Source organism: Takifugu rubripes, chromosome 21 (assembly GCF_901000725.2).
Source record: "Takifugu rubripes chromosome 21, fTakRub1.2, whole genome shotgun sequence".
Taxonomy (NCBI): domain Eukaryota; kingdom Metazoa; phylum Chordata; class Actinopteri; order Tetraodontiformes; family Tetraodontidae; genus Takifugu; species Takifugu rubripes.
Window position 1 is genome coordinate 10,183,026 of NC_042305.1, and position 12,200 is coordinate 10,195,225.

The 12,200-nt window shown below is 46.3% G+C and overlaps 1 protein-coding gene across 4 annotated transcripts in view; it reads right to left on the reverse strand.

The window, feature by feature from the left end:
• Window positions 1-12,200, reverse strand: part of sema6a (sema domain, transmembrane domain (TM), and cytoplasmic domain, (semaphorin) 6A) — a 78,787-nt gene that overhangs the window by 37,637 nt on the left and 28,950 nt on the right. For all 4 annotated transcript variants that reach the window (XM_029829199.1, XM_029829200.1, XM_011615504.2 and 1 more), the window contains exons 2-4: window positions 8,328-8,496; window positions 7,478-7,595; window positions 304-364 (exon numbers count right to left, since the gene is read on the reverse strand). In XM_029829199.1, coding sequence (XP_029685059.1) covers window positions 304-364; window positions 7,478-7,595; window positions 8,328-8,427 — 279 coding nt within the window. In that variant the 5' untranslated portion in view covers window positions 8,428-8,496. The remainder of the gene's footprint in view (window positions 1-303; window positions 365-7,477; window positions 7,596-8,327; window positions 8,497-12,200) is intronic.

The window sequence follows — 12,200 nt, forward strand, 5'->3', positions numbered from 1 at the left end:
ACACACACACACACACACGTTCCGCACCAATCTCCCAACCTCTCCCATGCACCCATCAGCCCTTCCTGTTGCCCCACTGATGAGCACGGATGACGCAGGCGGATTTCTGGCTGATTGATTAGATAATCTTCCTAACAGGGTCAGGGCGGCCAACACGGCAGGCGCATGCTAGCGGGGGACAGCTCTTGGCAGCCACACGCACACGCACACGCCCACGTGCGCATGTACAACGTGGAGTGGCAGGTAGGTTATCAGGGTTGGCTGCTGGCAGAGGACAGAACGTCCTGGCAGAGACAGACTCACCTTACTGAAAAAAATCTCATCGCTGCCGTCCGCGTCCGTGTCCACAGTGTATATGTGATCCCTGCGAGAGAGAGAGAGAGAGAGAGAGAGAGAGAGAGAGAGAGAGAGAGAGAGAGAGAGAGAGAGAGAGATGAAATGATAAAAGGTCAGACAGCGGCAGACAGTCAGAAATTCAACAAACAATGCTCCTGTTTCTTCCCCCGTCCTCTGCTTTCCCCCCGCAGGCTACCAAAGCATCTGAAAACGGGGTTTTGTGTAAACTTTATCCAAACTGCAAGAAATGACAATAAACAAAAGGAGGCCGGAGCTATTTGCTCTGTCAGACAGAAACATTCAACAAAGGTTTGGAGCACCGCGGCACAGGCCTAAGGACAAAGCCTCTTTGTCCCAGAGAGAAGTCTTGAGGGTGTGTAGGGAGCGGTGAGGAGGGGGGGGGGGTGGGACAGTTGAGACGGGAGGTGCCAAGTCACTCGGAGCTGTTCAGGTCAATTAAGCCTAGTGTTTGAGCCACAGGAAATCTATACTAACACTCATTATGGCCCTGACAAGAACACTTGTGTGTGCTAGCCTCGACATATACAGGCTTCTTCTGTGTTACACAGTCCAGCCATAAAGCCCCCCAGGAGGGCATATGGAAGGAATAAAACCCACAAGAGCTAACGACATAGCAGACAGACGGGATGGCGGGTGCACCGGTCACGGAGCGACACCTACTTATCATGGGGAATTAGGGTGCGGGGGGCAGGGGGGCAGGTGTGGATGTGGTACGAGCGGAAAAGAGACAGAAAGCAGGATTCAGCTCATTTCCAGCAGAGAAGCGAGAGTGACGTGCCAGACTGTGTAACTGCTTTAATTTGCTGGAGATTAGCCATTGAACGTGTTTTTAATCAAAGTGTGTAACAGTGGCATCATCAGGCTCACGACTTAATTACGTTCCAGCTCCCCAACCTGCGCTCAGCCGGTCCGCCTGCTTTGCTCTCTCATTAACTAAATCTAATAAAGTCTTTGGAGGGACAGGCATCTTGAAATGAATCCACTTATATCGCTTTCCTGGGGGCCACAGCTATCAGGATAAAACCCAGTGTAGTGCACATTATCAACCACAAGGCTCAAATTGAATAATTAATCTGGGAGGTTGGTGGAGATGAAGAAAGGAGTGCTGCCTTCAGTGAGATGAGGAGGGAAAGAAATCTTTTCTGTTTTGTGTTTTTCTGTTAATTCGACCTTCTTGTTTTACGACAGACATGAGAGGGGAAAAGTAAAGAAGTCAACTGGGTCATTGATCAATGACCCCTGTGCTGCTGAGGGTTTTGCTGCTAGTTTGCAGCCGTCAGGCTCATCGATCTCGCTTGCTTTTCCATCATTTCACCTGCTGAAACGTGTCTTAACCTAAACGTGCCTCCTAAGGTTTATGTCACGCCACTTGTGTCTTATGTGAAACTTTATATTACAGACAAAATGAAACCAAAGACTATTAAATCAGAGGATTAGTGAGCAGGTTTGACGTAATCCCACCGGTTATTTTACGACCACCGTGTTTAAACACAGCTCAAGAAGAAATCTATAATTGACTGTCACATGTTTTAACAGGGACCTTCCCAGCTTCCCCAAGTCGTGCCTCTTGTCCCAGTGCCCGTGGTGTCCTCCAGGGCCAAAGCCTTCCCACCACAGGGCTTCTGGTTCCAGCAGAGATTAGAGAGAGCTGGGCGACGAGGCCTCCCCTTAAACATCCTGACTGCAGATGCAAGTGGACAATGGAGCGGCTGTGTCTGTGTCAACACCAGGCTCTCAAAACACACATGTGTGCACGGACATTCTCGCCAGCACACACACACACGCCCCCTTTCACCTCTGACTCCTGCACCTGAACTCATATCTCAGCCCCTTCCTGCTCGCCTGAGTCACAACCACGAGGAAGATAAAAGAAAAGGCGGAGCCTCTGAAAAACGATGCCCTTAGTGTTTTTTTCCACACCTTTGTCCCCTTTTCGAGGCTGAGGAGACAGGGGGTGTCTGACCTAGCAGCCCAACCCCGAGGTCTGTTTCAGGCGTGTTCCTACCTGCTGAGCATGGATCAGTCTGAACTACAGCCCTGATAAAGCAGCTGCAGCGTCAGTCCAAACACATCAAACACTGACACAAGTCAGGAACATGCGACCAGCCTGTGTAAAAGCACCACAGTTGTTACTTTACTTATTTCCTTGTGAATTGGGAATTCATTTTCCAAACTGGAATGGAATCTGCCACATGAGGAGAGAGTTTTTATATGAGGTGCATCTGTGTTTCCGTTTGAAACTGGAGTCAACCTCAGGGAATGATGTTTTTGGAGATGTTCTCCAGTTAAAAGGGCCGTATTTCTGTGAAATACACCCAGGCATTTGAGTGGTGAGTTTGGAATAGCCACTGAGATGCTGCGGCATCGGAGCGTTGGATTTAAAATCATGGGGTCTTGTCAGAAATCAGGACCAATGGGAACATGGGAACCAATGAGGATTCGAAATATTTTGTGAGATGGGACAGAGATGGTTTCCGTGCCGCTGTTAGAGCCAGATTCAACAGTCTTTAACGGTGCAACAAAGCCTTTCATGCTGTTTACATTTACTGAGATCTCTGGCAGCCTCCAAGTAAAGTCTGAGGAAAATGACTGAACAAAAGCTTTTGACAACAAATGGGTGAAGACAATCGACTGTCACCCGGCGTGGGCTCCACGTTTCCCAAAGTCCGGCGGCAGAAACCGTCTGCGTAGGGTGGAAGGTATGCAAATATCCTCTTAGAGACAAACATGGAGGGACGGGGGGGGAGCTGGAACAGAGAGAGAACTGAAGGATCCAGGCAATACAGTGGAAGATCTGAATGTGGGCGACAGTGTGAGTTTGAGTGCTATAGAACGACATTGAGGGTCGCCATTGGACTTGTAGCTATGCGTAGCCATGAGAACACAGAGGCTTTGTGCCGAAGAATGTCGTTATTATAACAGCGCATTTCTTCGGGGGTAACTGTGGGCCAGCTCGACCCATCTGCTGGGCCTTTGTCAAGCTATTCTGCAGCGAAGAACGCGATTTGCATGCGCCACCTTTTATTTCCACAAACTCAATGCACGTCCACCATCCTCACGCCCATTTGCTCTCATCACGCTCCTCACCCATATTTTCCTTTTCCCCATATCTGAAACATGGGCAGTGAAGGAGAGTCTATGGCATGTTGTTTTATGCTTCCCTGGCTCTGGTTCGCGTCACAAAACAGAGCAGAGCGATCGGGAGGAGCCAGCAGGAACCGTTGAGCCATTGAGGGGTCGTTGAGGATGTGAATGGCCTAAAGACACGCAGAGACCCTCAGTGATGTGACGGCATGAAATACAACAAGCCAGGGGTCAGTCACCCCAAGCTCAGGCAGATTGTTCTTTTCAAAACGGTTGACGTTCTCATTATTGTCCTCTAAATCCTCTCCTGGATGATTTGTGCATATAGGTGCACATTTTCTTATGGATCAATGGAGAGGGGACATGCGTGTTTTGAACTTTGTGATACACTGAAAAGGATAATAATTATACTTCTTTATATCCCCAGCATGAGGTAAATATTTCTGAATTTGAGAGTTAATGGGGTGAAGGAATTTCAATGATTTCAGCATTGTTGGTTTCAGTTATTAAATTTGTCCCTTGAGGAAGGCATTCACACAGGGAAAAATGCCCGACTGACGTTTTGATAATGGATGAATCGCTGCATTTCCAAATGAGCGGTGTCCAAATTTGTGAATTTTGCATTTACAGAAGAATGTTGCTGCAAAACCAAATCCACACAAGGCCGGTAGGGACTACAGGAAGGACATTCTGACAGAACATTAATTCAGGTTGCAAAGGAATGAGGACAAACTTAATCAAAGTAATAACCTTTAAATGTTATAAATGCTATAAACTGGCAAGCATTTTAATTGGAAAGTCAATTTCAAAATAAATCTTCCAAAGTGCTATTGGTGGCTTTCTTTCTTTTGGATGGAAACTTGTTCCAACATTTGAACTTTATGATGATTATGATTACTGGAGCTGAAAATTCCACTGCTGGGTGTTGTTGGACGTGGCTGGCGCTGTGAGGAGAGGGAGATGAGGCAACTGTGTAATCCCAGTCATTAGTGGGTTTTAACAGGATTTGGTGCAGCTACAATAATGGAGACTCTAGTGGCCTCCACTGCGAGACCCAATGAAGGCCAACAGGGAAGAACAGTACCCACAGAGGCAAGACTGTTCCAGAGGACCCAGTCGAGAGAAGGCAATCAGGACTTTTTTTGGGTTTGTGTAAGTCTTTGTTTGAAAGCTGACAGCAGCTACAAATCTGCATCCCCCCCGCCCCCACCCCTTTTTTAATACACACACAAACAGACACATATACATTCCCTCTCTGGTTCCCATGCTTCTCTGCCTCATAGAGGGGTGTAAACAGAGTGTGGTGAATGTTACCATGGTGAAGGCTCAAAGAGGCCAGAGAATGGCGGCTATGCGCTTCATGTGCAGAGACCTGGAGCATCTCGCCCATCCAGGCTGTACGGCAACATTCTCACATGCGCGTTTATCCTCGTCTATCTTTTCGATCTCTCCTCGCTGCCCCCTTTTATACGTTTCTCTTTAAGCACTCATTAAAGTGATCATTAAGATCCTGGGCTAAAGCAACAGCAGCCATGTTTTATTGGACAATGCTGTCGGGCAGTCACAACCGGTAATTAACCCAGAAACACCCTCAATTACAAACCTCAAGTAATGTTCGGAAATCCTTTTGCGTTTTATCTCAAATTTGGCCTCTGGATTGTCATTTTCTACTGGCTGAGAGTTTGGAGAAAGATATATTTTTCCCTGCTTTAAGACAAAATATATTCCTTTGAGCTGTGAGAAATTTCACCTGAAAGATGACCAAGTTGAATCCTGGCTATGAAATATGGCCCTGACTTCAAACTCCACCATATGATGTGCACTTTCTTGTCCTCCAACATGGATCAAGTTTCATTTTATCTGAGCTGACGCAAGGCTGACTGCTCACCTTATTTAAGATCAAATCCTATTTTTCTCTAAAACACAGACACCCAAGATGCAGTGACAGAGATCAAAACAATCCAACATCTAAAACTGAAGAATAAGCATCCTAAAAGCTGTATTTAAAACAAATAACAATCGGATATGAAGTAATATTGTGCATCAGGGCCACATGACTTCTTCACAGAGCTTTCTTCAACATCTGTAATGAGTCTGCACCAAGAAAGAATCTGAGTCTTCCAAATCAATACATCTCATTCAGGGCTCCAACCTCAAGGATGAATTATCAGTCACCACATCTGTTGCCAACGTTCCTCCGCTGCCAAAAAAAGTTGCCTCTGCGGATTAAACCACTTTTGTCTGTTTACAGTTTCATTAGTTGCTCTGTTTGTTTGCATCTATGAGGCTTGAAAAATCTTCTGATTCCGCTGCCAGAGCTGAGACGGGAGCCAACAGGGTTTAATGCACGAAGCAATCATTCAGAAACCAGCCCAGAAACAGTGTTGAGCTTTGGACTGAGTTCACATCGGCCATCTGCAGGCTGCTGCACGGCCAGAACTGAGAGCCTCTGCACCTCGGACATGATGGCTAGCCTGTGTGATACGGGCCGCCCATTAAACTGCCCCTTCCTCTCATGAAAGCAGCTCTGTTTCGCCGTTCCTCTCTGGCCTTCATTTGCTTCAGAGCTCTGGTCTCACCGAGTCGACCCCCCCCCCCCGGCTCTTAAATTTTCAGATCCCCTTAAACTGTTTGTCATTTAACTGTTACATGTCTTCATCGATATCAGCCAGGGGGGCGATAGATTTTTGCGCACGGACCATCGTTTGTGCGTCCGTGTAATTGACCCCGACCGCTTTCTGCATCGGGATCAATGGCAGCCATCCGGCTCGATCTAAGGCGAGCCAACCATTCCAGTTATCCAGGGGTCGCCGGGCGAGGTCGTGCGACAGAATTCCTGTCTGTGAGAGTGCGGAATGCTGAGCACATGCACAGGCAACCGGGGGCTAATGACGGGCGCATACACACAGGCACTGCCAACACATGCGTGTCCTGCCAAATGTAAAGCACACACACACATATCACGCTCAAAAATGGCTTTTGAAGGTGCAACTGCTCACCCAGACACACTTTCATGTGCCCGCCCCTCAAATAAAACCCGCTGGGTCTGATTTTCTTGTCTCGCCCCTCGTGGAACAGGTGGGCGACTGGGAGACCAATGTCACACACACATACATGCACGCTCGAACACACACCTGTTCCTAATGATTGACATGATAAAAGCTGCTACCGGTTAGCGCAGCGGCTCCTGTCAGCCGCTTAATTTGACATGCATGGAAGGAAAACAAAGAACGATCCCCACTGTGACTTTAAACAGTGTCCAATCAAGTCTGACGTCAAATTGGCTGCAGACAGCTCAGACGAAAACAACAAAGAAAAAAAGAAAAGGGATCTGTTTTATTGAGACCATTTGATTACTTCCTGACAACTTTTGCTCATGTTCCATTCATGATGGACGTCGGGGGGAACAATTTGAAAACGACTCCACTGTTATTTTTCTATCATATCCTGCAACAGTGAGTCGGCAGGGATAGCTGTCACCTACCCCTGACAACAGAGAAAGAGCAGCATCGATTCTCTCCACGGCTCCCGATGGCGTAATCAAGGTGTAGGGTATATTATCTTTGAGTCTCGGCAAAATAAAAACTGAAATGCGGAGATAAAAAAGCTTTAAAAATCCATGTTCGGGGCAGGGGCTGATTAGTATTATTACTCTTTTCAACGGGGAAAGTAATAACAATAAGATTTCTTCCCAGGCAGAAAACACTAAGGGGGTGATAAACGAGAGTGTGAGTGTTTTGTTTGAAATGAGGCAGCCAACAGAGTTCAATTGCAGGACCGTAGTGGGTGTCGCACCATTTTTAACTCCAAAAGACTGACTCATCTTCGGCAAAAGGAACTGACGACAACCTTTTATTGCTAAAAGTCAAACTCATTTAGGAACTGGAACAAGAGACGGGATGACAAGGACCCGATCCCTGTGGAAAGGCCTCTGCTCAGTTTAATTAATCCTAATCTATAGTCTGAATCCGGAGGTAGCGATGATAAATCATTTTCTGTCCTGCTTGGACGAGACATTCAGCCGACTATCACTCACCTGGCAGCGATGTACAACGTCCTGTTCATGATCATGATGAGCTGGATGTCCAGTTTGTGGCGCTGGGTGTTGTTCCTGCCAGGTTTGTGGCCCACAAACGCCGGATACTGCTTTGTGTCTGCAAGAAAATGAGACAATCCCGAGGTGTCTTCAAATTATGTTTGCAATGGTAGCACCAGCAGTGAAAAGAATTAAAAGCCCTCACGGACTTGCTCTGAACAGATTTGCTTGTGTGACCATTAAATGTAACCCCCCCCCCCCCCCCCAAAGGGTCCTTTACAATGGCATTAGTGTGTTCTAAGGTTGGAACAGAGTCTCCTAGAATGACAGGTGTGTGTGAGGTTGGATAGGTTTTTGTTTCCGCTCTTCTGGCTCTGTGTGGCATTTGGGACCAAGGAAAACAGGATGGGGAAGGACTGAGAGAAAAACATGCAGAGAAAGACGAGAGGAAACAATGAGCGTATCTGCACAGCCTACAACAGAGTTTAGACTATCACACAGCATTAGGGGCCCAATAGGAAAACAGGGGATTATCCTTTGATGTGGGGTGGGCTCTGTTTCAAATGCAGCTTAAACCCTCCATTTTTTGTGTACGTAGAGAGCCTATCCTTGGGCGCCAAATTACACCCTCCACCTTCAAAATACTGTGAATGTAAATGGAGGTTGGGGGTTGAGAGGAGAAAAGGGATGGAACAAGGGAGAGAGCTGCAGAGCAAAAGGATTTGTGAAGTGGGAAGTACACAGGAGAGGAAAAAGAGTGCTCGGCAACAAGCTGTATTGACAGGAAGGACAGCGCAAAGAAAAAAACATATATAAATAAAAGAGAAGTAAGAAATAAGGATGTACTCACAGTTGCTGTGCGAGATGCTAATAGGTTCACTGTCCTCGGGGAAGCCCGCCCCAGCTATCTGCAGTAGCGTGAAGTAGAGTAACAAGGCCTCTGACCTCATGGTCGCAACAACACTGCCACAGCCGCCGCCGCCGCTGCCGCTGGTCCTCTGCTACAGAATCCTCTCAGCCTGCATGAGAGAGAGAAGATGAGCGGGGAGGAAGAGAAAGGTTGCATTTTCATTTAGCTGCCTCCTCCATTACGTCAAGATCTGTGAGCTCAGAAATATTGTACAAACCAAACGAGCACACCTGCAATCTCTACTTTTCTATTTGCAATCTGTGTGAGATTAACTTAATGACTCAAGAGGACGACATTGCAAACAACATGTGTTTAATTGGATTATGGCGATGATATGCGTCATGAACTCTCTCTCTCTCTCTCTCTCTCTGTATGCTAGGCTAGCCTAGCATAAAGCTCTGCAACTCCACACTGGGCAGGAAAAGTGTGTCCACTCATTTCTCACTTGACGCTCTCTCAGATCAGCCGTCCCACATTTTAATTCATAAAGGCCAACGAGGACCTCAGGCTGCACCACTGCATCCGTACGACTGTTAAATACTCCAGTTCACCACAAAGATCCTCCAAACGCCACACGCAAACCTGCAGTCTTTTCATTCCTTTTCCTGCTCACAACATTTGCAGCGTAACCTGTAAAAGCCTGTGTTTCTTGACTGGGATTTGCATCCGTCCAATGAAGTGGATTTTATAACACGTGCCCTAACCGGCGGTGATCTAATGTCTTTACTGCACGCACAGCGTTGATCGGCGCCATTAGAATTACTCCCATTAATCATCCGAGACAATTAATGCGTCCGTAATCTAATCAAGAATAAAGCCTTTAATTTGCATAAAGTACGTCGTTGGCTGCCTGGGTTGATTTAGTAAGAGATGCTTTAGGGGTGAAGAATAATAATATTTGATTTCATTTGCTAAACTCTCTTGAAAGTTGTTTATCTCATGTCGCATTTTCATTCGCTATTGTAGGGGGCAAAGGGGGAACCAACTGGGGGAAGAGAGAGAGGACTATCTCTCTCTCTCTCTTTCTTTCTCTCTCTCTTTCTCTCTCTCCATGCTCCTGTGAATCTCATTCAGGAGAGGAATGAAAACACTATTCAGCAGGAGAATCACTTTAACAGTGAGGAGAATACCAAAACTAAAGCCTGGATACGACCTTGATCTCACAGGCCGCTCAGCCCGCCTCCTTCCTTTTGTCCTCCCTCCTTTGCCTCCCCCCTTCTTATCCATACAGTGTTTCTAGCGCTCCACTTCAGGGAAGGCAAAAAAACCTCCAAAAAATGCTACACTGATTTTCACTCAACGTCACCTATAGAGGGTAACGTGCTTCGCCGAGCTGCAATCAGGCTATGGACGTTTCAGCAAAGTGCATAAATATAAATGTTAAAAATAAAAATATCACAGGTCAATTTAGCTGAGAATCAAAAGAGTTTGTTGCATGGTATTTGACCTTAAAGTCCTCCAGCCATGGACTGATTGATGGGGAGGAAGTAGCATGAGGTAGAGGGGTTTGGAGAGGTAACCCAGCGAATGATGAATGGAGGCTCCAACGACCCAAAGATGTGTATTAAAGCCTAACACATGCAAAGAAAAGTACTGCAATGAAGTGCTGGGATCAGATCTGATTGAATCAAGTGAAAGTGCTCTCTTTTCTGGAACCTCCTGCCAATCAGCTCCTGCTAAAGGCAAAAAAGAGATCTGTTCCTAGAACACTGAAAACCTCCAGACTGCTTTATCAAATAAAGTGAGCAGAAAATGAGCTAAGTGAGGCCTTTTATTAACACCTAGTGTACAACAGAAATAAAATGACCCCCCCCAAAAAAAATAAAGAAGCGGCAAGCATCCTTGAATCCATCCATTCCAGAACTTCGAGAACGTACACTGGAGGAAGAGGGATTTCCTCTCATGGTTATACAACTTAATCAAAACAACCAAAGACTAACCTTGTATATCCTCCTCCTCCTCCTCCTCCTTCACTATTCTATCTCTCTGCTCGTCAGTGTGTATAATTGCTTTCATGAATGCATTTTAGTGATCACTCTAGATCTCAGGAGGGGGACCCCCTAGGACCCCCGTACGTATGAGGAAACACACTCACATACATGTATGCACTCACATACGCACGCACTCGGTCTTCTTTTCCCCACAGTGACGGGTGGGAGTGCATTAGCTTTAACAATAAACATACTATTAGTCCTAATGATGTTATTGCTGCCGGTGTGTCAGCACGTTAGCAACGGATGTTTAGAGCTCAAACGGCCTCACGAAAGCATGACCATGGTGGAATTCAGAGCAAATGGAAGAAAACCTTACCCATGATCCATCATTCCTGACAGTGAAAGTTATTTTATATTATATTAATGGATTTAATAGTGTAGTGATAAAAGATTAGGGACTGTGGTGTAATTGGGTGGATGTGCTTTTGGTGGGACTGTTTTGAAAGTGAGCTGCCGGTGATTTCCTTCTGGCTTCATCCTGCTGAAGCTGTTTTCAGATAGTCTGAAGAGTTGGAACCCTGAGATGTGGCTTTGTAAAGCAGATTTACCTGCAGGTTAAGGTCGCACACAAGGCCACTCAATCAAACGGACAGAATGTTCTCTTTACTTTTCCTGACAGTCCTGTCTGTTAAATATTAGCTCTCTGAATTACTGTTGTCTTGTAAATGCTTTCTGACAGCTTTGTTACAAGTGCGGGCTGCCGGTGTTTATAGTTGGCAGTCTGGTTAATGTCCGCCGACGGCTGCCGAAGAATTTTGCAGATGACCGGAATGCCAAAGAGCGGGACCAGCTTACTGGCAACACGCTGTTGTGTTTCTGTAATTGGGGCCATCATCACATTTGGGGCAATGCTGCTCTTTGTCTCTTCGACTGGTATTTGGTAAAAGATGACGCAGCTGGAATGCCGCGCAGGGGATTGGAGAGTTTGCTCGTGCTGAACTTCCAGATTTCACAGAAATCACCATGGACGGCAGTAAAGAGGCACCTTTAACAAGGGAAGAAAGCATTTCACGTCTGTACTGGCAGAGATAAACAAATCTGAGCCATTATTCTGTCAAAGCAATATGCTGGACAAAATCTGCAAACATGTAGAGATTTGTAAATTTGTAAAAATTTGGGAAATTCCACTTTTAGTGATCTCTCTCTGTCTCCCTCTCTCTTATTGACTGAATGAGAGCAGTGGGAAATTTCTGTGCTCGGATCAAGACTTCATCACAAAGACGTGTTAACATTTACAATAGATGATCTGTTATTAGGAATATTCGGATTATAAACATGTCAGATTCAGGTCCGAGTTGGACTCTGATCCCCCCACGACAGAAATTCACAGCTGGTCTCCGTCACCTCTCTGGACGGTTGTCTCACTGTCTAACTATCGACCGGTTGGTCAAACGCAACCTACGACAAGCTTAAAAAAGCTGCACATTTTCCAGCTGGGCAGTTGCCGATCGGACGCCGTTATAAAGCAGAAAACAGACTCGACACTCGAGTGTGAACAGCAAATGACACTAAAACACTTTTACGGTGGTGACTCGTGAGCGCCACAGTGTTTAACATAAGAGAGTTTGGGGACTCTTAACATAGCAACACCTGTTTCCATGTTGGGGAAGACTGGGGGAAATGGTTTTGGCTGAGGTGTGAAAGTAGATTAGGACCATACAGAAGTCTGCAGACAAGAACCAGCCATGGGGGAGTTAGAGGGGGAAAAGGAAAAGAAAATGTGAGCAACCACAAAGGCTTCTCAAATGGGGAGGCTCCTCTGTCAGGTGTTTACACTTGTCAGCACTGGCCTGATAAATCAGACAGGAGACAGGAGTAG